This window comes from Botryllus schlosseri, chromosome 6, assembly GCF_051294905.1.
Source record: "Botryllus schlosseri isolate E-star chromosome 6, Bs_hap1, whole genome shotgun sequence".
Lineage (NCBI taxonomy): Eukaryota > Metazoa > Chordata > Ascidiacea > Stolidobranchia > Styelidae > Botryllus > Botryllus schlosseri.
Window position 1 is genome coordinate 5,881,232 of NC_137241.1, and position 27,886 is coordinate 5,909,117.

General features: G+C 41.5%; 2 protein-coding genes across 2 annotated transcripts; one reads left to right on the forward strand and one right to left on the reverse strand.

Moving 5' to 3' along the window:
- The first annotated feature begins 14,843 nt into the window (after positions 1 to 14,843).
- LOC145440566 (polyadenylate-binding protein 1-like) lies at positions 14,844 to 17,425 on the forward strand. The gene has a single exon (XM_080318206.1). The coding sequence runs from the start codon at positions 15,012 to 15,014 to the stop codon at positions 16,935 to 16,937; it is 1,926 nt and encodes a 641-aa protein (XP_080174332.1). The 5' UTR covers positions 14,844 to 15,011; the 3' UTR covers positions 16,938 to 17,425.
- A 7,500-nt stretch (positions 17,426 to 24,925) lies between these two features.
- LOC145440567 (trypsin inhibitor ClTI-1-like) lies at positions 24,926 to 27,680 on the reverse strand. The gene is made up of 4 exons (XM_080318207.1): positions 27,533 to 27,680; positions 27,430 to 27,452; positions 25,188 to 25,321; positions 24,926 to 25,122 (listed from the first exon to the last, which is right to left on the reverse strand). Exons 1-4 carry the CDS (start codon positions 27,576 to 27,578, stop codon positions 25,065 to 25,067), a joined length of 261 nt encoding a protein of 86 aa, XP_080174333.1. The 5' UTR covers positions 27,579 to 27,680; the 3' UTR covers positions 24,926 to 25,064.
- Positions 27,681 to 27,886: the final 206 nt, after the last annotated feature.

The following is a 27,886-nucleotide window of genomic DNA, read 5'->3' on the forward strand; positions in this document are numbered from 1 at the left end:
GTGTGCAGCACCACTCGATCAATTGGTATGACCGCGGAGAGAAATGTCGTAGTGACAAAAACGACCGAGTAAAGTCCAGTGAGATATACCAGTCACATGTGACCGGTGTTGCGACTCGAGGTTCGTGAAAAAACACTAAATTTGCCAACTAAAAAGCACTAGATCGACAAAAAGTGCACTCGTTTTTAAATTCAGGGTAAACCAATTGCATAAAGCATAAAGTATGAGGGGGGTGCATTCAGTAACACCATTGAAGTTACATGAAGACTTAACAAATGACAAATTCATCACGTTTTCTGCGATCTTTTCATATCAGACAATATTGATCACTATATCTTTCCCCCATAATAAATTCAAATTGTTCGACTCTAATAAACTGAAACAGACTCTCGCGAATAGAAATAATATCCATGGCATTCGATCCAATCCGATTGAGGGATATAAAAATTGGTGGAGCGTCATACATTGATATATCAATGAGTGGTTTTCCAGCTTTTCAACAGTCAAAGGATCAAAGAAAGCTATACACAGAGACATTTTAATAAATTAAAAACATCGAAACCAAATCACTATAGGCAAGCAAGAATGTCAATGCAAAATTAGACTTTAGCGTAATGACGTCACAGCATTTTTCCAATTCAAATATTGTACCCTTAAAGACATTTACATCCGTGGCAACACCCAGGGATATTAACTGAGTGTGTAGCACAGGGCTACACAGAGTACGCAATCATTCATGCATTGGCCCATGCAATCTGGGCAAGTTATCATATTCGATTCTGTCATCGGTCCGCGTTTGGGATATAAAAAAAACTGGTCTCAGGCTCGTATTTTCACTATGCCAGTGATAGAAATGATGAGCGACAGCAAGGTAATTAACGTATGGGATTTGTTCTTGTGCTAAATGAGCAAGTGTAGACAGATCATAATTAATATTCCTTGAAGTATATATTATGTAAAGCACATCAATATAACAATCTTCATTTGAATGTATTTTTCCTGACAAAACACTAGATTTGCCGAATTTTGATAAAAAAAATACTCCAGAACACTAGGTCAAGTCAAGATACACTAAACCCAGTGTAAAAACACTATAGGAATTGCACCACTGCAAGTGAACCCTAAATAAAGTGCGACCGATGAGATATCATTCTCAAATTTAAAAAGGAATGTGTATTTCGTAGAACTTGACGTCCCACCCGATCAAACATTCACACAAAGGAAGCAAAAACGCGAGATAAAATGTGGCGATGTAAACTTTACATAGTGCCGGTAATCATCGGCGCTACAGGGGTCGTAATCAAAAACCGAATGTCGCGCATCCATGCCAGCGTACCATATACCGCCAAGTGTTCGATAAGACGTGGTCCAAAATATCATTTTATAACAGGGACGGGCAACTTCTGCGGTCGGTGGGCCTGATATGCGAAAATGAAGTACTTGGCGTGCCAGATTACGGAATCGATACTTTAATCCCGTATTCAATCACATACTAGGAATAAATCGTATTTAAATTAAACTTTAAGTTTAAAACATAGAGATCCAAAAATATATAGAGTAATTGGGTTAACGTGATATAGCCTACTTCAATAGCTACTGAAGTCGATCGGACATCTGTAGTCGATCAAAGTTGTCAACAAGTTGTTAGAACTCTGGCTGCATGTCGGATGTATAAGAATCCCTTAGTAAAGACTGCACGTGAACATCAGTTAGATTGAAACGCAGGCTTGTCCTGTTAATGTTCATGGTCAAAATGTTAGCTCGCAAATGTATATGTATATAGACCCGAACATCACAAGTATAGTTTCATGACCATATTTCACAGGCTGAAAAACATGGCTTCATTCTGTGACGCATAAAATTTGTCAATCTTTTCAGATTAGAATTTCACTTTCAAGGTAGAAATTCTCTGCGGGCGGCTCAAAATCCCGTCGCGGGCCGTAATATAATAATAACAAAGCACCTCCTGGAGAGGCAATCGAATAATTTCTGTATACACAACTCGACTCGAATCATTACAATAAATACTTGACTCGGATTCTAGTTCTCGAATCACTGTACCCACTGGGGCACTGCCCAGTTCTAGTCGTGGATGAGCAGATTATCGGACGTTAGAATCAATTTTGATCCAACTATGATATCGATATATTCACGTTGTATTTCAAAAGACTCGGCGAAACGTGTTGTTGAAATCCGTCGCTGGATCCAGAATGGATGGATACATTAGGGATCGTCGGAATTAAGTTTATATACAGACCAGCGGCAGAAACTAACCGACCCTAGGTTAATAAATCTATAGTTGTGTATAGCCGTTGGGATCGACATGGTCATTGGTCATATTCTATGAAGCCATTCCGTGATGCTCGAACGTGAGCCGGATTTTCTTGGATTCGTATCGCATCACAATTCCAGTTTAGCTCAGTAAGATTATACAGCTCATTGAAATTATTCCTAATCCCGATCACCTGTATACCTCGTAACCACTTCACCTGAATGCTGAACAATTGTATTCGCGTCTTTTTAGGTATCACTAAGATGCATATTGTCAAACTTAATTATGTTCCATTGTAATAGGTGCCTGTACCAAATGATGCATTTATGTTCCATATTTTTACATATATAGCTTTGAAAGTTTGTCTTTGACATAATGTGATATCGTATTCCTTTCAAACGCACCAAGACGACAAAACTATACGCCATGATGTATAGTACGTATGTTCTATCAAATGTGGACTTCAATTAGCGTCGCTAACGTTCATTGCAGAATAAATCACCAAATCGTAACGAATAGGTAATTCTATGACGATTCTCATTAAGGTAGTAATGACAACCAGCCTATCACAATGATAACGACGGAACTAACAAAAGCAAACAAATGGTCCGACAGCTGGCCGGTGGTCATGCTTTCCGCAACGCGGTCGTATTATTTCATGCTCCGTGTTTTACTACTTTGTGAAAACTTTTTGGGTTCGAATATTCCTATTCGTGTATCCAACACCTTGAAAACTCTTTATCCTGGCTCTGCTCAACTTGCTTCAAATTAAGCCAGACCTGCGGGCATAGTGTGGCCCACGGGGCAAATACGGCCCACGACGAGATTCTAACTGGCCCGAAAGGTATCCCGGAACTTAGAATATAAAACCTATTTTTAAATACTGATGTATGAACTACAACCATAGGCTGTCTAAACTGAATCGGAAATGCGTTAAGCCTGTAGATTACGCCAACGTGTTCACTGTTCAGTGTTCAGTGATTACGTAGCACACGCATAGGTAGTATAATCTTGATTAAAAATAATGCAAATATAGCAAAGTATGCCGTAACAATTAAAGTCAAACGTAACGGTTTCCAGATAGTTGAAAACTTGTATATTACAATTGTTACATCGTGAATTACTAAGACTGTGCTTTGAATTGTCATGTCATATGTTTCCAATCCCTAATCCGTAAAACAAGTCACTCACGTGAGTTGTGGTCACCCGAAAACCATGAACAGGCGCGTTAAAAAATCAAATAGGTGTCTGGAGGGTTAAGGCGGACATTTAAGTAAATATATGTTTAATTGAGGCTGAGGGAAACCTGTCATTTTAAGTTTGTGGTTAGCAGATCGCCGTGTTTAAAGATACATTTTTAATCGGCATTATGAGAAAATCGCAGTGAACTGCAGATGAGTGCAGACACTCGTCGACTGGCTGAGGCCGAGTGAGCGCGGATTCCGGGGCATTCTGCCAGCGGAGCTCTCAAAACAACAAGGCTAAATGCCAAGCTACACACATGCATTTCGGAACCAAGACCAGCTTTGTAATATCTCAAGTATAGATTTTGACGTCTCCATAAAAAGGGCCTGCAATCCTAGCGAAAAGAGTGCATGTGTATATCCACGCCTGTACCACCCCTGTTTTAAGGGTGGAAATATACACCCATGACACACGAAAACAGAACCTATAATTCAGATTTATACCGCGGTAAAAATCAATAACAGCAATTTGATCCATGCACGCCGGAACGCAGGAAGGAATGCAGCTATGCACGAACGCATGTAAGATTAATGATCGCGGTATGATTCTGAGTTAGTTTCTGCTTTCGTGCGCCACCCAGTTCGGCCCTTTGGATGCGAATACACAGTCTTTTCCCTAAGAGTGTTGGGTTAATGGGATTTAAATGAGTTGAGAACGTTTCATGTTTCGCAATATTTTGAATAATGAATAAATATTACTTTTTTTTGTAAATTAACCCTTATTTTCTCATATCCTAAATATAACTCATCGACTTTGCTTGCGTTAACAATATAGTCCCGTGTTGTCCATCGAGAAAAAATACGCTACGGAATATAGTTAAACTTTTGGCACGGCTAGCCCACCTATCGAAATTTATCCTTTCTCAGACCATGTGATAAGATTCCCCGGTAGAGTTGATGGAGGGTATGATTGTAAAAATTTAGGTCAAGATATATTTTGAGATACGGAAAAGAGGACACTTTTTACAAATCACATGAGTTAGAATATCGGACTATATATAGCGGGCAATTTGAAATTTTTACTCGAAATAAAAATGGTCATTTTTCCACTCGACTCCGGAAACATCCGCGCTAATAATGTTATGTTGACTAAAAAAATGAGAAATGAAATTTTTACTGTTCGACTCCTAAAAGACCCGCTTCAACGTCCATAATTCAGATTTCGCGTAATTTATTGCGTTTTTTAGTTGTGCCTGTCCATTGGCCTCGCTATAAAAGCTATTCATGAGGACGAATTGGCAAAAAAGGAGGTCATTTTGGCATCTTCGAATGATATTTTCCATTTCCCGAAACAGGAGGACAAATCTTTCTGAAGGAGCTGGACATATGGCAACCCTATTGTAAAGATGCCGTCGGGGGACGAAGAGTCCATGTAAACCCCCGATCCTTTTTGGTGAATCCCAGTGCTAAATCCGACAGGCCTACTCGAACCGCAGAATCGTACCGATGGCGCTGGATTAACCAACTATGCAAACTTCCTCGCACCACATTCATCTTTTTATCGATTCCAAGACAACACTAAAATCGTAATCCATTGAAGAGATAGAAAGGAGTAGAATCAACTAGTTTAGGGTTGCCATACGTCCGGAATTTCCCGTGACATGCCCGGAATTTCACTGTTCAAACTAGCGTCTGGGAGGAATTTCGAAAATATGCCAAATGTCCGGAATTTTGAAGACTTGGACGTAGGCGCAATTTTTTTTCGTGCAGCATAAAAACAATATTTTTTGGGAATATCTATGCTAATGCATGATATTTTACTTCACGCTGCGCGCGATTTACCATCACAATTATTCATTTTTATATGGAGACTATACCACCCTCGCAAAATCTGCAATAAAATATATATAAAAGTAACCTTCAAGCCTAATTGTAAACGCAATTATAGGAGAACGGTATATTCCTAGAGATCGTTCAGGCCGTTTAAATGCTTCATTCAAACATAGTGGTTCCAAACGGGGGGTTTATTTGCCTTTATTCTGGGCTTCGCGAATATGTTGAACGTAGTCAGCTTCAAAAATAGCCCGTGAGTAAGTCTATAGGCAAAGGTGCTGACCTCTTTTAGCAATCAGCTCGTCCAATTTTGATCTGGGCCACGGAACATTTTCAAATTGAAGATGGAGGGGCGACCATAAAAGGTTGGAAACCACTGGATGTGAGGTGTTTATAGAGCTCCGTGGTGAGCGTTGGCATATGGCTGATAAACAATCTGATCACTAGGACATTAACATGACTCGATGTGCAATTACGCTCCCTGTATTTTCGAACTCATCATCCTCCACCAGCTCTTACGCTAACTCCGATCATGTGGGTGGAGAGTAGTATCTATATAGCAGTGGTCGGGAACCTTTTACGTCTGAAGAGCCATATGTTATCCTTATATTTTCCATTTTAACTCCATAGCCATACATGTCAATAAATTGTTACGCCACAATTGAAACTTCGTGACTTCATAGTAGTACTAATTTGAATTCCCTACTTGGGATTCGTCGTGGTCGATAGAGATCTTTGAGATCAGACACTTACCTGGCAATGTTCCCTCTAAGCTGCGTACGTGCGCAGTTGCGCAGTGCTGACACGGTCTCCGCGCACAAAAAATCCGAAGTGTTGACCTTATTTTAGTCGATCGCACTGTTGTCCAAGGGACCGCGCAGTGAGTTGGTGAGTGTGCTCAGACTCGTGAAGAATTAGTGGTAACATTGCCACCTGGGCCTATAGGCGTTGTAAATAGGCATGCACAGAGCACACTGAATGAAAAGTATAAGAAGTTGATAGAAAAGGACAAGCGACAAATTGAAGTGGCATGTGACGGTAGACAAGATCGACATGTCAGGTCGTGCTCCGGTAAAGTAGAGGGGTGACTATAGTAGGCTATTCTTAAGTAGAAATTGCTTGTATTTCGACTGGAATGTGAACACTGAATAATGTACATGCTCCGAGACTGACGGATAGCCGGCGAGATACTGTTTCATACATTAGGTCCAGCATATTTTATTGTGTAGGCTTACCATACGTCCTCTTTTAAGAGGATTTGTCCTCTTTTTTGACTTTTTTGAAAGTGTCCTCGGAGGACGCCCTTTGGTCCTCTTTTTTGAGATTTTCTCGTCTTTTTTGAAATTTTAGGTCATATTTAGAGCAAATTGCGAGCGATATGCCGCAAATTAGCACAGAAGTGACGCTCCGGCGGGTATTTCGGAGTGAAAAACGTTGATTTTAGCTCTGAGCGAAAAGAAGACCTTTTTTTCACCTGGCAATGTGGGAAAAATTCACCGGTTTTTGAGAATTCTTCTCCGGTTTTGCAAGTCTGAAGTTTCTGAAAAATTGTCCTCTTTTCAGATTTCCAAAATATGGTAAGCCTATTATAGTGCGATGATCATTCGCGTCTATCATATGATACTTGCACGACAAGGATGCGCGTGTGTTGTAGCCTACTTACAGGCACTATTGATACCGAGGGAAAGAAGTCATTGACTAAACATGGACGAGCAAGTAAAATGAATTGACATGTGTCGATGCGCGAAATCAGTATGTCAGATCGTGGTTATAGTCAATCTCAAGCGCACGGTGTTTCATTCGACGAAACATGCTTGCATTTCGTCTTGAAAGTGGACAGGACATACTAGTCCATCCTCAAGATTATCGGACCACGACTAGGCTTACCATATTTTGGATATCTAAAAAGAGGACACTTTTTCAGAAATACCGGTGAATTTTTTCCCACTTTGTGATCGGTTGACTAAAAAAAGGTCATCTTTTCCGCTCAGAGCTCAAAATACCGTTTTCCTTCCCGCATTGCTAGGTGGATGACTGGAAAAAGGTCATCTTTCCGCCCAGAGCTAAAATAACTGTCTTTCACTCCGAAATACCCGCCGGAGCGTCAGTTGTGTGCTAAATTTACGGCATATCAATCGCAATTTGCTCTAAATCTGACCTAAATTTTCAAAAAAGAGGACAAAATCTCAAAAAAGAGGACAAAAGGGCGTCCTCCGAGGACACTTTCAAAAAAGACAAAAAGAGGACAAATCTTAAAAGAGGACGTATGGTAACCCTAACCACGACTGACCTATCGATCTCGCCTTCCATGACATGTCACCCCATTTCTTGTTGCTTGCTTTTTTCCTATAGTATCTTCTTTACTTTTCATTCAGTGTGCATGACTCCTCTTTACATCGCCTAGGCCGATGTGGGCGGGAAAGGGAGAGAGTCTTTATTTGCATCCAACCAAAATATATGAAAAACAGGCGGTAACGATGGTGATACAGAAAAAATGCATGCACAGTATTCGGTAACAGACAAGAATGATCGATACGACCGTAAGGTCAACTAGTCTGATCACACCAGCATCAAACAGGTATACTTGACTCTATACAGTCAGGCTGTAAAAAATGTTGGTTTAAAGAGGAAAATAAAAAAAATGAAAAGTAAACGATGGTAGCAAATGATCAATGAAGCAATGTCTGGGCAAGATAGGACAACAGTGTTAATATAACGACAAGAGATTATCAAGTAGGTCTTTTATGAATCTATTATAAGGCAATTCACGGATATCTTGTGGTAGCCTAATTGATTCCAGATGTTAGGTCATAAGTAGTCGATAGATCTCTCAGTTAGGTTGTTATTGGGTGGGGGCAAGTAGATATTTCTCTTTGATGAGGATCTCGTGTAATGGGAGTGGACATATTTAGCAGGTATGAAAAAGTCATCAAACACATGTGGCAAGCTATTGGAAAAATATTTGTGCATAACTTTTGATACTTCGAAGCGATATAGTTCATCGTCAACTTGCAAAATTCGATGTTGCGGGTGTCTGATTCCATAGACTACTCCAAGTCGCTTCGACACCTTCCTATCTTTTCATTGTATCGCAATTTGTGGTGTATTGAACTGATAAAATTGCTAATAAACCAATGATGATGATGATGATGAGGATGATTACATGGACATTGGACATACTGTTCGACTACCGTCTGATTTCAGGCGAAATAATGTTCCATTTTCTTTGTTCATCATATGCTTTATACATAGTGCGTTGCGTTTTCTTGTTATTTGATATGGTGATTAGATCACGCGCTGGAGTTATAGCTTTTGATTAAGGTCAGCGCCGTCAGCTTTATTACCTTTCAGCGGTCGGGTTGCCAGCTAGCACTACCAATATATGCTGCTTTTTGATTGCTCCTCAGTAAGAGACACTGCTTGCCCAAGCGTAACGACGGGATTTACGTGAGTTCCGTATCCATCCGTAGGTTAGTAATCTATAACTGTATCGCAGTCGTGTGGTGTTTTGAGACGATGAAATTATTAATAAGCTGATAGAATACCGATACTGAATTGCTATTTTTATGATTCCAGTTGAACAAACGTACTTCCACTCGACTGGGCAATATTTATAAAGTATCATTATTTATCTCAACATGAAATCATGTTTATATAATATACAACCGTTTAAAATAATGTAAACGAGTGCTTAGTGCTTCAGTGCTTCAAGTGCTTCAGTGCTCCATGATATATTATCCGGATATCATACCGGATACCCTCAAAACTGTTAATTTTCTAGAGAATATTTATTGAAGATATTCTTGTCTTTCTTGACAATGATAATACCTTGTTGTAATTTATCTCAATTTCTACGCAAAATGAGACGATGAAAACACGGCATCATGAGTAATTTACTGCGAGCACGCTGTTCAGAGGAAAACGATCAACAGTGACTTGTCGGGAAGTGACGTCAATCACGCTTCGAGATGATGGGATCACAAAGCGCGGTCCTATTTATGAGTTGGCTTGTCAGTTTCTGGTCTTGTTTGGTGAAGTTTGATCTCCGTTGATCGGGGGGAATTTGCTCGGGACTGGTGAGTTTCGTATTATAATTGTAATAATTGAACCTTAATGTTTCACTTACATTTGAAAAGGAAGAGATTTTGTGGTTCTATCAACGACTAGTTAGCATAGTACCAGGTAGCTTCTTGTAATTTTGCGCAATGGCGTGTATCACTGGAAAGCATGTGAATACCATACTTACAGGCGTGACCAACATACATACTATACATCTTCGTCTCGGGCACTCCTATAACTTTCGAAATCTAAAAAACGGTAATTACAATTCTGATTCTGATCTAGTTTTTAAAAGAAACTGGCTATGATAATAAATCAATAATTCTAGCGATCTAGCCTAATTCGAAGAAAAAAACGGCTATAATTCTGATCTCATTCGGAAAAGCTGAAAATATTTCTAGCTTGACCCGTCGAAACTCTGGTTACATGACCACACTTGAAAACTCTTTGAATTTCCTTCGAAAGTCGCTTTGATAGTGTTTCCAAATCGTTAATCATATAAACTGGTCAGCGCACATGTACTAATAATTGGAATCGCGTGGTATTGAATCTTACGATTCCAATCAAATAGTGACAGACAATTTTGTTTGAGTGCTAAAATGATACTCTTGACACTGAGAATTAATATGTCAACGAGAATTATACAGTTTTTGATGCTAATTTTCACTGTGGAAAGCTGTGAACCTCGATGGTTGTAACCATAGGCGCTGAACTCAGGTATGCTAGGTATGCCGCGCATACCTAGGAATTATTTTGGGTATGCGGCATACCCAGAATTCGGTTTGGTCTGTTACTGACTGGGTGGTGAATTGATCGATTTAGAAATAAGCGTTTCGTAATGCTGCTGAACACGTAAGTAAACCGACAGCAATACGTTCAGGCGCTTAACGAAACTCCGTCCTTCTTACCCGTTTGGAATCGGTGGCAGGTGCTCCCCTGACGGCTTGCCGGGTGCCTTGCTCACTGCTCACAATGTTCCTCATGAATTGGCGCCCCGTGCTCACCCGACAGGGAGGCTCTTGCTCACTGCTCACTGCTTGTCTTACCCACGCTATTCTCTCTATAGTTTTTCTTGAAGATCACTCTCGACAAAAAGTGATAGGGAGGATTTTCCTGTGAGTAAATCACTATTGTGCGGGTGGCCTATGTATTTCTTATTGGCAATGGTGATTTTCTCGCAGGAAAATCCTTGGTGTCTCACAGGGAACGAGATTGTCCCTCAGCAGAATCACCTGTGTCGAGATAGTCTCACAGCAAAATCGTCAGTGTCTCACAGGTAACGAGATTGTCTCACACCAAAATCGCCTGTGCTCACAGAGGAATCTTCAATGCTCCCCTGATATATCAGGCAAAACGTACCGAGATTCCAATCAGGCTTCAGTTACAATTCAGTTGTCCGTATTTTATCAGTGTTGCGCGTGGCCACGGCCAATTAGCCGGAAGCGCCTTTCCAATTTGCGAGAATCGTTTGTGCACAATGTAACGCAACGCGATCTCGACGCTGAGATGATTGCGAAATTAGGTCATTGATTACCGCGCGCAATCGTCGCAGGCCTGATTTATCCCGTCTCCGTCAGGTCTAGTTGCGCTGGCTTGATGAATCGCATCGGCAATAGGCTCGGTGCGCACTATACCATCACTGGCCTGCGCACGATAACATCGTTGGCCTACACAATTGCGTCGGCGTGGTTCGAAATATATCATTGCCGGCCTAACTCTCGCGTCTCCGGCCTAGCATGCTTTGGCTCCTATCTATCGGTTGTGATTAAAGATTGATATCACGAAATTTACTGACATCGAATGTCCGCAAAAATGTGTGACTCGTGCGTACATGCGTACTTGATTTCCGCTAATACTTGAACATAACCAATAACCATCAGAAGATGCGAGTCAAGGCTTCAGTTATAAAAGTTGAGAAAGGTTTGAACCACCTGAAATCGATGCGGATTCCATTATAGAACACACTCCATAACAACTCGGCTATGCGCCTGAATATTTGATCAAACGCGAGTGGTCAGAAGGCGCAACGCGAGGCAACAAGACCAAGAACTTGATACTAAAGATGTTAGTTTCTATATGCGCGAAATGTTGCGATTGTCATCTCCTGCTGTGAAGGAACATGATATCTTATGCGCCGGCCGGAACTATCGCTTCTTCTGTGATTGTGATGTCAGACTGGCTCAGGCATTGAACAATGAACATTGAACATGGACGGAATTGATCGAAATACATACTGACCGTGAACAGACAGCGGCGTAATTGATTTTGACTAACGCTAATACTAAAACAGAACGATCAGAAAATGTCTTGCAGGCTCTTGATATTGAAACTTCTAACTCCTATGAAATCAAAGTCACTAATGAATAGAGTCCTGAACAGACTTTCTATTTGGGAAAATAATTCCTGCAACCTTATTAGCCGTCGCCGAAGATGCGTATTCATTTGTTCTCGAGGCGGAGTGATTGAAATCTCCCAATTGTCGGCGCGTGTGTTGGCGAATATGTTGCGGAGATTGCGAGCTCGCTAATTGACTACACAGTCGCACGCGTTGGTAATCTTATGGTAGCGTGATGTGTCGAGTATATGACACAAGGATGCTGATCCGATCGATGTATTATCGGCATTGGTGCATGTTCTTAACCATAATCAACTGCTGCCACCTTGGTAAATTTGAAATGGATTCAATCAATTCAGCAAGCGGCCTGCCTAATCATATCGTAATTTTGTCACCATATACAAGTGCCAGGTGATATTAAACGCTTGCGAGTCGGCTAATTTGCCAATTCTGGCGCACTATGACGTCGTCCCTTTGTGACGTCATCGATCTCGCATACCTAGGGAAAATCAGAGTTCAGCGCCTATGGTTGTAACGAAACACGTAGTACAAAGCTATATACGCCCGTTACTGGCAATGACATTTCTGTGTGCATGTAACCAAAATACCAAATTCTCTGTAATGTGATGTAGATTGTTGAACTGTTGGCGCTTCTTCGATATACGCCCCAGATCGGAACAGTGCTCCCCATGACACCGACAAATGTTTCACATGAACACAAAAAAATTTATAAACGTCAAAATAAATTGTTTTTTGTCTTTGTTGTGGAAGGGGGATATTATGGTTGGAGGAGAGGGGGATATTAGCACTGGGGAGGGGGGATTTTTGGGTTGAGTAGAGTGGGATATTAGAGTTGGAGAGGGGGGATATTAGGGTTCGAGGAATGATGGATATTAGGGTTGGGAAAGGGGGATATTAGGGTTGGAGGGGAGGGGATATTAGGGTTAGGGGATGGGGTTGGGGTTAGGGTTAGAGCTGGGTTAGGGGATGGGGTTGGGGTTAGGGTTAGAGCTGGGTTAGGGTTAGGAAATGGGGATATTAGGGTTGGGAAGGGGGATATTAGGGTTAGGGGATGGGTTTAGAGTTATGGTTAGAGCTGGGTTGGGGTTAGAGCTGTGTTAGGGTTAGGGTAACCCAAGAATAGGTTTGGAGTGCGGGACACGATATTCCACACTCTCCCGACCATAATATCCCCCACCCTAATTTTGGGATACCCTAACACCAACTTTGACCCAAACCCACCTCCAACCCTAATAACCCCCTTCCCCCGGAATACCCTAACACAACCCTAATATCCACCTACCCCCAACCCTGATATGCCTAACCCACATCCAACCCTAATATCCGTCTCTCCACAGGCAAAAACAATTTATTTTGACGTTTATAAAATTTGATCGTGTTCATGGGAAACACTTGCTGGTTACATGTGAAACACTGTTTCTATCTGGGGCGTATATCGAAGAAGCGCCGAACTGTTAGTATTTTCTATGTAGTCACTTGAAAGGTGCGTAACTTCTCTCATCATTCATGCGTACTGTTGTGACGCCGTAACGACTGGTGCTCGACTTGAATCGGAGTCTGATAGTTAATTCAGAATCGAATCCCTTATATTATAGATGACTAACCTACGGATAGATGCGCATCACGTGATTCACAGTCGAGTGATGCTACAGTGGCAGATTTGTTGTCGCTTCATAGCATGAAACGGTAACGTAATTGCTAATCCCATAGATGGCGTCCTGAGCGCTTAAATTTATTAGCGTTGATATTATTATAAAGCTACAGTCGCGCTGATTCTGATAATATACACTGAAGTTTCATCAAGGCACTGGATACACCCCGAAATGGCCTTGAAAGTCTGAAAATCGGCATTGTTCTAAACAATCGCAACGACGCAGCACAATTGCCATAACAATGTTCCTCGCGAGGTTGCGATTGTTCAGAACAATGCCAATTTCCAGACTTAAAGGGGTATTTCGAGGCGTTTCCATTGCCCTGATCAGATTTTGATGCAGGGGTGGGCAACATACGGCCCGCGGGCCGGATCCGGCCCGCGAAAGGATTTTGTCCGGCCCGCGGACAGTTTTCCGTCTTACATGATAATGTGGCCCGCAGCTCCCCACTACTTGCTTACTACGTCAAATTTTAGTGACTGTATGTTATTATATACGTGTATGCGACTTGCGCAGCGTGCGAGAGTGGAACTTACGCGTAAGTTCGTCGAAGCGAGAAGACTTGCATTATCGGCATTTACGATGTACTCAACCCTAATGTCGTTTGTGGTAATCATGGTGTTTGTCGACTACAATGATCATTCACACCAGGCTGATATGTCTTATTTTTGAATCCGTAACCGCCGACTTGTTGCACGGTACACTTCTAGGCTTTCCGTAAGACACCGCTTATGCCAGGGGTCGATAACTCAAGACGGGTAGCGGGCCACTTCTCAAATTTCATGGAGGACGCGGGCCGCATGAATTCAATATCGAGAATAATTAGGCCACACAGTTGAACAACGACGCTATCTCGTCACCTACTCAACCTTGATAAAATTGATATCTTGGTAAATTTGGGGTACCGGGCTTATCGAACGCCTTGAAATCTTAATTCGGGATTGCACCGTGTGTTCATTGATCAGCTGTGAGTAGATACGAGTGTCAGTAGCTATATTCTCAAATCCACATTGCCTTCGTAATTATCGGCGAGAAATGGCTTTGAAGTGACATTGCTGTCGTCAAAATACATACATTAAATACGATTTATTCCTTGTATACGTGGATAAATGAGCGAATAATGTATCGATGCAGCAATCCGGCCCGCCAAGTACGTAATTTTCCCATATCCGGCCCGCCGACTGGAGAAGTTGCCCGCCCCTGTTTTAATGTATATTATCAGAATAAGCGCGACTGTAGCTTTCAAAGAAGATCAATTTTATCAAATTTAAGCGCTCGGGTCGTCATCTGTGGGACTAGCAATTGTGTTGCCGGTTCATGCTATAAAGCGAAAACAAATCTGCGACTGTATAGCATCACTCGACCGTGAATCACGTGATGCGCATCTATCTGTAGGTTGGTTATCTATACGTATATCTATACTGCTTCCATCATATTGATTTGAGAGATATATGATGCAGCAGTCTATGCGTGTCTGTATGCTTACACTTACTAAAACGTGTCCTATTTTTCAGAAACATTTGTGTATAGGTTAGCCTTTACACAATTAGTTTGTTATAAACCTAAAACCAAGAAAAAAAATATAAAAAGTGTCAAAACACTAAAAAAATTTTATATACAAAAACCTGATCACCCGATCATCGAAAAAGAAAAAAATGAACAACACTGCACCACCCACATACCCGATGGCGTCCCTGTACGTCGGCGACTTGCATTACGACGCTACCGAAGCCATGTTGTACGAGAAGTTCTCTCAAGCTGGCCCCGTTCTGTCGATCCGAGTGTGCCGCGACATGATCACCAGAAGATCTCTCGGTTACGCGTACGTCAACTTTCAACAACCGGCGGATGCGGAACGCGCGTTGGACACCATGAACTTCGACCCGATCAAAGGACGTCCGATCAGAATCATGTGGAGTCAACGCGACCCCGGCCTGAGGAAGTCTGGTGTCGGAAATATTTTCATCAAAAATCTGGACAAGTCCATCGACAACAAGGCGCTGTACGATACTTTCTCCGCGTTCGGTAATATCTTGTCGTGCAAAGTGTCTTGCGACATGAACGGCTCGAAAGGGTACGGTTTTGTGCATTTCGAGACGGAGGAAGCGGCGCAGCGCGCTATTGAAAAAGTGGACGGCATGTTGCTCAACGATAAAAAGGTGTACGTCGGAAAGTTCATCTCCCGCTCTGAACGCCACAAGCAGATCGGGGAACGCATGAAGAATTTCACCAACGTGTACATCAAGAATTTCGGAGAGAATCTGGACACGGAAAAACTGCGCGAGATGTTCGAGGCCTACGGCCCGCTCAAAAGCTGCGTGGTGATGGCAGATCAAGAAGGGAAATCTCGCGGGTTCGGTTTCGCCGCCTTTGAAAATCATGAAGACGCTCAAAAAGCCGTGTCTGAACTAAACGGGAAGGACATCGGAGGAGAGTGTATCTACGTCGGACGCGCTCAGAAAAAATCCGAAAGAATGGCTGAAATCAGGCAGCGGTACGAGAGGCAAAAGCAGGAGCAGATTCAGCGGTACCAAGGTGTGAATTTGTATGTCAAAAATCTGGATGACACCATCAGAGATGATTCTTTGCGTGAAGCTTTCCAAGCTTACGGCACTATTACCAGCGCGAAAGTCATGACTGATGGGGAACGATCGAAAGGATTCGGGTTTGTGTGTTTCAGCGCTCCCGATGAAGCGACGAAAGCTGTCACTGAGATGAACGGACGCATCGTGGGTACCAAACCGTTGTACGTAGCTTTGGCGCAGAGAAAGGAAGACCGTAAAGCGCATTTGGCGACGCAGTACATGCACCGAATGTCTAACATATCGGGTGTGCGTGTGGCGCATCCTAACCAGCTGATGGGACAGTCGTTTCAATCAGGCGCGCCGTATTATATGCCGGCGCTGGCCGGCACTGGTAACCGATATGTGCCCGGGCAGATTATCCGTACGGCTTCGAGATGGCAGGCTGCGGCACCTTCTGGGTTCCCGATGCAGAATATCAGACAACCACATGCAGGCGGTCCGATTAGACCCGTGACCGCCCCGGCTAGAAATGGCATGCAACAACAACCGCACCGTCTCGATATGATCCCAGGACGTCAGCAGCCAATGTACATGCAGCCTAACAGACAAGCGTTCAAATACAACCAGAGTGTACGCAATCCGGCGTCGATCGCGTCTGGTGTGGGACAACCACAGCACGCGCAGCAGCAGGCAGAGGCGGCTCAACCGGCTGTCCATGTACAAGGGCAAGAGCCTCTCACCCCGAGCGCGCTCGCGGCTGCCCCGCCGCACGAGCAAAAGCAGATGTTGGGCGAGCGCTTGTACCCCATCATCGAGTCTGAACATCCGAGCTTGGCTTCGAAGATCACCGGGATGCTGTTGGAGATCGACAACTCCGAACTGCTGCACATGCTCGAGTCCCGCGACTCGCTCAAGGCGAAGATGGAGGAGGCCGTCGCCGTGTTGCAGGCTCACCAGGCTAAGGTTGCGGCTGCCACTCGACAAGCCCCCGCTCAAGCTCCTGCTCAAGTTAACGGAGGTGCCCCGAATGCGGTAGCCGTCGGCGGGCAAGAATAACTGTTTTTTGTGTGTTGAATTAGCTCTTCAAAATTTGGTTTGATGTTTGTTGCCGGTATTTGAGATTTGTAATTGGAAAACGGTGCCCTCGTGTGTGGTTTTGTGTGTAAAACGATGTTCATTTTAAGACACTCGCCCTTGTATCCCGGATTTGTCGGCCTGCTGGCTGACATGTTTTTCGCTCTGTCGTGAGATAAAAGCGGGATCTTGAGAATTTACTATTGCAGCTAAAATGTTGTGTGTAAAAAAAATTGAAAAATTAGACTTTCAGGTTTCTTTTTCGGCCAACTCCACATTTATGTACATAATCTGAAAAAATTCTATGCCAAAATCGGTCTCTTGACCAGTGCGAAGTATACGCTGACCGTAGTGTAACTTGTCTGGTATTTGACTCTGCATGATAGAAATTGATGCTGTCGCTATGATGTACAATTGATTCACGGTTTGTTTTTTGATCTGTGTTTAATGGTAAATCTCTTGGTGTGGAATCTTTTGTTTTTGGCTTTGGATCTTGAGTGTTGGGGCGGAAGGATTATGCGGTCTGTACCGGGGTGTGGTGCGGCAATAGACAGTCTTCCTGCAGAGCGTGTAAAAGCAGTTTATTTCGAAGCAGCTTGTCTTATATCCGAGATTGTGGTGTGTTTTAATAATATAGTCTAGGTGTGGGATCCAAGGAATAAGAATATAGCTGCTTTAAGTTGATTAAAGATGAAGTGGTAGCGCCTGAATGAAAGAAATCGTAATTGAATTGCAAGTCAGTTGTGACCTGCGGCAAGATTGAGATATATCTGTGCGTGGTTGGAGTTTGTTTTAAGTCAATAGGGCTTGGGAACCATAGCCAGCTACGTGTGATTTTCGAGATTGTTTCCAACCAAGCACCTTGATGGTGGATTATGCTGTGAGGTGACATTATAGCGTTCGCGTGGGGTAGCAAATGTTTCTCCACTTTTGATGACGTGAGGGACAGTGTTGGATGAGCCACGAGACCCTCTTTACAATCGTGCAGAAGTGGTCAGTAACGAAGTACTTCTACTTTTTGGAAGTACTCAAGTAATTTTTCCCTACTTCTGGTACTTACTCAAGTAGATCTGATTTTCTCTACTTCAACCTCGTAATATTTTGTGATCTACTTACTTTTCGTTATTTTCAGTTTGTCAAGTAGAAGTAGTTGAATCCCCCAATACGAAATAGCCTGAGGAATTTCGGGATGTTTCACGAAGTACCAACATTTAATATTCATAAAAGTCAAGTAAAGCCCAGAAATTTTGTTGCGCTTTGCGCACAGTAGTAATGAAGTGACAAATATGGTTTCACAATAGTATCAGTGAATATATAATTTAGGTACCGGATTGCTTGGTTCCGCTCGCACCGCATTGTCGCCCATATCAATATCTCATCACAGTAAATATGACCCAACATAACGATTGAAACTACCGTTTCGCTATCTAGCAATTACATATCATACCGTAATCTAACAGCCCATGACGTGTATTGCTAATCCGGAAAATCCAGCTTTTTTTAACGTTACACCTGTTTTAGCAGATCAGCTGTGAAGCTTTATGGACAAAAGACATGAAATATATTTTCCGCTTTTCAGAAATGGTATTTCGATTTCACTTTTAACTCCGAGTATCATACTTTCATTTCTAATTACTTTCAGTTCTTTTGTCTGCAGAACATATACGTTGAAGCATAAAAGAAAGTGTAGTAATGCCTTCATTTTCCAAAAATAAAGCTAAATCAAATATAAATTTTACGATCCACAATATTTGAGATTAACGTATACTAGTCGCGCAAAGTGTTGAAACCGCATCCGATACAGCTTCTCCGTATTGCTCTCCGCCTAAACTTGGGGCCTTATAATATGGGGTAGGACGCCATGCCATGATATTCTCTAAGACGGGGTCTTCTAGTAAACGAAGGGTTTGTATCGCATTCTCCTATCAATACTATAATTCGCATCCCATGACGCAAAAGAATGCTTCTTCTGTCGAAACTGGAAGAAGTACTTCTACTCGTCCTTGAGTAGATTCTTTCATCGCCACTTCTACTTCTACTTGAGTAGCTTTCTTGGCTACTTTGACCACCTCTGCAATCGTGGTTCTTACTCGATAACACTGGCTCTCAGTCAGTGGTAGGCCTATATCCAAAACAACGTTTCCTTCGGTCGTTGTATCAATGCATCCTGTTTCATGCTTTCATCGCAGTTCATGACGACAATTCGTGCTGTGATGACACCCGTGAATGCTAGCTATTGATTATTACAGAGTCTGTTTGCTGCGTAGTGGGAAGTGATGAACTATTGCCTTACAAAATTCGAAATTAGGCTAATCATGGATCCTAATAGCCTTGCATCGTCGGTCACATTGTTTGCAGCAGGTGAAATACTCTTTTTGGAGACGAAGATATAGTTGGGGTTTGGATATTAGTGCTGGGCAGATCGACAAATTCCCTAGTTCGACTTAGATCTTGTTTCTTAAAAATGGTTCCGATTTGGCTAAATCCTTCACACTGCTCCCTATAGTGCTCCGACCGTGTCATGACGTACGAATACGTCGCAAGATAACGTAATGGTCATGCGTCCGGCTTTTTGATCGGTAGGCCGTGGGTTGATCCCCGGCCCGGCCGGGTTTTACCAAAGACCTGATTAGTAACAATGGTATCCATGCACGAGTTCCCCGCTTGGCACTCTTCCATGTTACTGGGATAGCAGGGAGGGATGGTGCAAGACTTAGAAAGCCGTACGAGGCATTATATGCACCTCCCTTGTCCAGCGGCATATGCATTGGCAGACTTGGACAACTAGATGATTCTAGTTGTCTAATTTCACTAAATTAGAGCAAAATGCCAGTAATCTAATTCTAATCTAATCTGTGAAATGTTCCCAAGCCCTAATTCTAATTCTAATCTAATTTGTGAAATGTTTCTATACTATAACTTTAGTTCTCATCTAGTTTATTGTTTTCATAAAAATACCTCTTTCTTCGTGGCATTTTGCAGCGAGTTAACAAGAATATCCTTCTCGCGTAGGAAAATTCAGTGCCAAGTCGATTTCGCATTACCTAATTACACTATACAATCACAGTAGTTATTGTGACGAATAATAGCCATGCTGGCATAGTAGCTTGTAGTCTGCGAACAATTTCGATCACAAACAGAACAGCAGCGAAGAAAAAATGATAGTTAACACAGGCTTGTTCACTTCCATGCCCTCAACTACATCAAGAAAAAGAAGATGGTTGCTTCAGATTCAATTTAAATTTTACAAGAGGTTTATTGGTTAAGCCTTAAGTTGAGTACTGGGCGCCAATGACCATATAGTCTTTAGAACAGAGATGGATACTTTCCTATTATATTGCTTTCTTACTTTAAGGAAAACGTACGCTGTAAGCTCCAATCACTTCGTTTGATGTCAATTTATTGTGATAGGACAATGCAGGTTCAGTAAAACGGGAAATCATTGAATGAATGAAATTGGTGGCTATCACTGGTACACCATCGTATCAAGTACAATCCGAACATATGAAAGATACAGCGATTTTTATCGACACAAGTTACTTGATGACTTGAAATTGACTCGTAAATATTGCTTCGAGTCACGAGTCAAATATGCATGTTTGAATCGCCGAGTCAAGTCAAGTCGTTTTTGCAGAGAGACTCGAGTCAAGTCACGTCATACGAAAATGGTGACTCGAGTCATCCCAACAATGTCATACGTTAACCATTCTCCTGCGTACGGGTAATTGGATATGCACTGTAATTTGATGTGAGCTGAACTTGATTTATAGTGTATATATTTCATTCAATTTCCAAGTGTTCGTGAATTCAGTAAGTCTAATTCTAATTTTAATCTAATTTGGAAAAAACTGTGTAACTCTAGTTCTAATTTTAATCTAATTTAGAAAAATCCGTGTAGCTCTAATTCCAATCTAATTTGGAAAAATGGTGTGACTCTAATTCTAATTCTAACCTAATTTGGAAAAAATTGTGTAGCTTTATTTCTAATTCGAATCTAATTTAGAAAAGCTGAAAAGTTTCTAGTTGTCCAAGTCTATATGGTTCGGTGCATATGCCGCAAAATTATCACTTGAGGACAAAAATAAACTGCGTCCATCAGCTTTACCTGTTAATCTGATCACGTGGGCTGAGAATTGATGAGTATTTGACTGTAATATGTGAAACTACCAATATTATCGACAAAATTAATTGAAGATGTTGGAAAAAAAATTTTGCACACGCGGCTAGAAACCAAGTCGCAATAAGTTTTCCTACTCGCGATTTTGGGGCATAGCCTACATAGTATTAAGCCTTCGGAAATGTACGTTCTGCTTCTACAATTAGAAACTTTTATACGCAAGGTAGGCTACATCTTAGGAAATCACTGATAGCACAGACCCACAGAACGACACGAGCGCTATCCGCGGTGAAAAGTTGGCATGTATAATCAATTTACCATGAGTATTCGTCCCAGATGCGCCATGACGACTCTTCGCTGGGATGCGACCGTATGCTATATATGTAATCGAAATGCGGCCGATTATAGCTATAGAGATTGTAGGACTATAAGTAGGACTAGTAGGAATATAGTATAGGCCTAGCAAAAAGGTTGAACATCCCCGGATTAGGCGTTACCATGGAATCGGTGTATTATGTGGTCGGGGTGTACGAGTTTTAAGTAAACGTTAAAAAGGTGTACTACGACGAAAAAGGTTGAAGAGCATTGCTCTAGATTACCCAACCACGGGATATGATATCCATTTCGCCTGCTGCCACATGCCACTGAAATGAATTGAATGTTTTCGGCTGACATTCAGATTCATTTCAATTTGAATACATTATTCAATTGTTTGTTTTGTTTTATTCATACAACATTGGCGCTTATATAAGGTCATTTGCGCCCCGTATAGTAATTTTAGTAACATCAGTGTCTTTTACGGTCTTCCGTGAATTGCCTTATAATAGATTTAAAAAAGCCCTACTTGATCACCTCTTGTCGTTACACTAACACTGTTGCCCTACCTCGCCCAGACATTGCTTCATTGATCATTTTCTACCATAGTTTAATTTTTTTCTATTTTCCTTTCTTAGCTAAACATTTTTTTACAGCCAGACTGTTCAGAGTCAAGTGTACCTGTTTGATGCTGGTGTGATCAGACTAGATGACCTTCACGGTCTTATCGATCATTCCTATCTAATACCGAATACTGTGCACGCATATTTTCTGTACCACCATCACTGCCGTTTGTTATGTATTTTGGTTCGATGAAAATGAAGACTCTCTCTCTCTCTCTCTCTCTCCGTCATATTAAGGACAACTTCCATGCTCGCGCTCTTAAACCATCAGTCTCTCGTTTTTAATGCGCCGAATGTATGACTCGGCTCCGGGCTCACCACCACTCTGTTTTTTTTTCGAAGTGGTCTGGTGCAAAAGACCTTAGTAGTCGAGCACCATTAACCCCACATAGCCTACAGCACACACACCACTCTTGGCTTTTTGAAACACTGCTATCGCAGTGAGGTTAGCGATGTGGACTGAGGAGCCCAAATAAAACTCCGACAAGTAGAATCTCGGCAGATTCGAGTCTTGCAGAGTCTTGGCAGAGCCATCATCATTTATTAAAATTTTTATCAAATCAATACACCACGAGATTGCAATAAATTGAAAAGATAAGAGAGTGCCGAAACGACTTGGGGTAGTTTTTTAATCGGACACCCACCTTTGCCTACAGCATGTAAATTATAGACATGCACAGCACACTGGAATTAAGAAAACATATCATAAAAGGAAGCGACAAAAAGGAATGCTGCATGTGTCGGTAGGGGAGGTCGATATGTCAGATTTTGGTACCGTAATCTTGATGGATGACTTGTATTGAATAAGTAGAAATTGCTTGTAACTTGATTTGAATGTGGACACTGGACATGCTCTACGACTGTCGGAGAGTGGGCGGGATGCTGTTCCACACTACAGGTCCAGCAAACTTGACAAAGCGGTGTCGTGGCGGCATCGCTTAGCACGCTGCCTCACTCTCTTCCCTTACTATTCAATTGTATATTGAAGTTCAATACCTCCAACAAGCTGTTATTCATGTTATCTCCAGTTAACTGTTATAGTTCCATGAACGATACCTCTTATTTTGGCTACATGTTCTAGGCTAGGCCAATGTGGGTGCGAATCGTTCCCACTGCCTATACTATCTCATTATTTGTCACTAATCTTGCGATGTTTTAAAATGACGAAATTATTAACGACGTTCTACAATTTGTTCCATACATCTTACCGTGTCTTGTGAATCGCATTTGTATACATTTTCCACTGTTTGTGAGTATGAAGATCAACTTGAAAAAGACTCGCGACATTTGGACAGTCTAGGGATGGTGTGAACCTCTGAAAGGTTCAGGTTCGTGTGAACGCGAACCTTTTTGAAAAGTTCTGTGTAAACGCGAACGTGAACCTCATGGCGTAGCGTGACGTCATATTGCTAATTCCAACCCTACATTTCAGTGAAGTGACAGCTTATGTTAATGACCACAGCATGTATCAACTGGGGATATCAAATGATATAATAACCCCACAGAATCAATATCTTCCGTCGCTTTGTCATCAATTTCGACGAGAACTTTCAAGGTAATATAAGATTATACGCCTTAATGGCCTAGGCCAGGCCGGACAATGTATTCGGCGTCTGAGTATTCCTAATGCTTGATATTGAGCATAGTGTAAAACGGGTTTCTATACTTGCTATCGATATAACCCCATTAAAAAGTTATACAGCAGTAGCCAACACCCCCATCACACGGATTTGTTTTTATGATACAATAAACATATGAAATCAAGATTGACCTCGTACGCCTGCTAGATTTTTTACATCAGACAAAGACATCAATTTTATCGATAGGTTGAATAAGCATATAGTTCGCTGAATACAGTGTATTTCGCTCATAATGTTGTGTGATTACGGGTCAAACTCACAGCAGAGAGTTAATAACTATTCACAAACGAAAAACTGGATATTTCGAGCAAACTTTTTTAAAAAGCAAGTAAAATATTTGAGATTGACAGGGGTATGCCTGTTTGGTGTTGATTTATTTTATGCTGCCAGCGCCATGCATAGAGATGTTGCGAAGTTGAAATGCAAAGAATTCCAACCGAAGATGTTACAATGACGTGAAAAATTGTAATCTATGAAAAAGGTTCACAGTGCAGAACCTACCAAGGTTCGTTTGTGAACGTGAACCTCTAAATTTATAAGGTTCACACACAGAACGCGAACGTGAACCTCACGTTCACACCATCCCTAAGTACACCTTCACCTTAGAGTTAGAATCTAACTCAGACCTGCATAGGTAATGTGCGGCCAGCAGACCAAATACGTGATTTTTAGCGGCCCTCGAAAAGTTAACTGGAATTCTTAACACAAAACCTACTTTTTACTGTTTTATGTGCCACTATCACACAGCCAGCGTACGTCGTACGAGTAGTACAAATTCAAAATAAGGCCAATGTAGTAAAGTGCGCCGTAACAATTAAAGTCGCAAAAAGTTACCATTGCCATAGGGATGGTGTGAACGTGTTTAATAAAAAAAAATTATGTTTTTTTGCCATAATTGTGAAAATACTTTCGAAGAAACATATATTCGGAGCCTACGGACGATTTGCAAGCGATATAGTCGACGTTTACGATATATGGAATGGTCGGAACCCTCGAAATCGCCGTCGGTTACATATTTACACCTGTAGATTATTGGTACGGAATGAGTGTTCTGATGATGATGACCGCCGACCGTAAAAGTGCTGAATAACGATGTAGTCCTAAAGATATTTTTGATCCGTTTATGACAGGGGTCTATATTACATATTATACTCTGTATTACATATATTAAACAAGGGACATGTTTACCATGTTTGTGTAAAATTGATTTTTGTTTTAAATGCAGCCCTATATCTATACCTCGCGAATGAACTGTTTGCATACAGCCGCACCTCGTCAAATCTGTAATATATATTATACATATGATATGTTACAGATTATTCGAAAACCGATCGAAGTACGATTTTGCAAGATTATAGATATATTAGGGCGAAGTATCCAGATATTTGTACTTCAAAACGCCTCCAGGGTGACCTCAGAGAATACCGTCATCGTGACAATTTCCAAACTGACGCACCTCAACCAAAGCAGCCCTGTCGAGAGTGAAGAGATGTTTAAAAATGCATTACGAATAATATAGATAACATCGCCATATTACCCAATCTTTTTTCTCTCATTATTTTCAAGGCAGAATAAGCAAGGATTAGCGTATGTTTGTCCGTCAGTACCACAAACTGGGTCAAGTATCATCGGGCAAATACCAGCATGTGCTTGCTTTGCGCAGTCGAGGATCTGTAATGAAGAGTGTAAGAATAGTGTATAGAGTGAGGTGAATCACCAACAATAGGAGCTTAAGAATATTCGAAGTAATTCGGCATATAGGTTAAGGCACTGGAGTCGGCAAACTTTACCACTGACTCAAACTCCGACTCCAGGCATTTTCAATAGACCGATTCCCGACACACACGACTTTAGCTCCGACTCCAACTATTTTTATCACAAAACTACGACCCCGACTCCAACAGTACTCCAAATTTACTTCGAAAAGGATAGGCCACAAAGGGTTTCATGTAACAATAAAACGCAATAGAAAGCAATAGAAATGTAGCTGTTATGTACGAGTCTGTAACTAATACAGCGATTTACGAATTCTCACACTACACACTATACTGATGCCAACCACACAAATCTTACTACGAATAAATGTTGTAAGTCGCAAACAAAATTTAGAAGAGTAGTAGGCTACTTGCCTAGTACTTGCCTACATACATTACTTAGTGAAGTATACATGAACTATTTTGCACTATTTGTACGACCCAAGCGGCCGAATTACTCTAGAAAGATTTTCGATTTTGTCACGTGGGAAGCAATGTTTGGTTACATTTGCGTCAATTTGATAAGGGATGTTGCTATAGTTGGCATCGGAGTCGGAGACAGAAGCATTTTTACAGACTGCGACCCCGACTTCAGTTAGTATTTCTTGACTCCAAGCCAAGGAGCGCTAAATTAAACTTGTGACACCGACTCCATTTCGGGAAAAATTAGCAAAACTCCACAGCCCTGGTTATAATACCGAATAATTGCAAAATATCACGTATATCATTTTAAATCTTAGCAACAAATATATTGATAAAATGTTGCTGCGTTTTCCTATATCTGTTTCATATATGGTGCCTTTAAGGTTACTAGACTTTCAGAAGTAAAAACATAATATACCGATACAATTATTATTACCGATGCAGTTATTTAATCCTTACGTCCCATTCTTGCCCTAGAATTATTGGATATATAATAATTAAAGCTGGAAAATGAATCCCATCTATGAGAGCTAGATGAGCGAGGCCGTGTGAGAGAAAAACCTCAATCCGTGTACTCCATGTGATATGGGCTTGGACATGACTTCTGTCGCTGCTGTGTCATTATATATCTGTATTGCCACATGATTGCATTGCTATCGATGATTTCGGTGGTCATGAACTCGACACGTTGCTTATATAGGTAATCATTATTATTATTATTATTAATGAGGAGTTTAAAGTGGCGCGTGGCGCCGTTTCCGGCCTTGTGCACCACGGACAAAATATGTAATCAAGGATCTAGTTTTCGTGCTCTGGGAGTCTGGGACATAGGGTTAAATTTCAAACTATATAAACTTTCAAACTATATATTACATGAAATAATAAACTCGGCGACCGGCGTAAATAATTGCGGCATAGTAAGTAAATTGGTTAAAGTAAACGGTACATTGAGCGTAGTACATGCGTCGGCAAGAAATGTTCGGTGAAAGTCATATTTTTCGCAATGCAAGAGTATGTGGTCAACCGTGTCGGGGACGTAACACACATTACAATGGGGGGAGTCGGCGCAACCTATTTTGAATAGGTAATCATGAGACCAACCGTGTGACCACCGGCTGACGGCCGTTTTATGTGACGCTATTGATACGTTGTAATTCGCCTGCGAAATATTCTTACTTGAAGATTGGGCCTTTACGGTAAACTTATGATTTTCTATACATGCAATCCGCTTCGATAAAATTGAATTCGAATTGTATGCCACCCCTGATGCCTTTTGTAAATTAAATTTTTATCGTCATACAAAACAAATGTTCATATTTAGCGAATTGGTGGCGCTATCCGTGATACCGTGGAATTTATGAGTTCGTGACGTATGCCTACACAAGATAGATTCTCGGAGGTCATGATAGGCTTCATGTTGGGTAGTAGATACTATGCAAACATGTCCTTTGCACTATACTCACATACGATAACCGCAATTTAGTTTCCAGAAAAAACAATTCGTATTACCAGTTTCGCAGTTGTGCAATGTTACAATGCCTTCATTTTGCTGTATCTCTTTACCGTAGGCTATGGTAGTGGGTGCAGTAACTAATTACTCACATCGTTCTCCAGACAGTTGGATCCTTTGAAAGACAAATATGGATACTCATCGTTAACTCTTACTCACTGAATAGTAGATCACATGAGAATAGCCTATGCTTACCGTAAACAACGAAACAGATTACAACGAGAAATGCAGCTTTGTTCATGATGCAGTAACGTTTATGACAAATGATTGCTATTCAAACTACAATGAAGACACGGAATAAAAACTCACAAACAAAATATACCTGTTTACTCACCATACCACGTAAACGTATTCGTATTATATAGGCCTACGGACCTATTATTTGCATAAATTATTTCCACACTCATAAAACGTTCCCTGTGTCAAATTCATAGACATGAGTGTTGCTACAAAATTCGATGACCTTGCTTTTTATGATTTACATGAGATCGACAAAGATGCAATGAATTGGGTCAAGCCTGTCTCATTATTCGTAACAACGGCGAACTG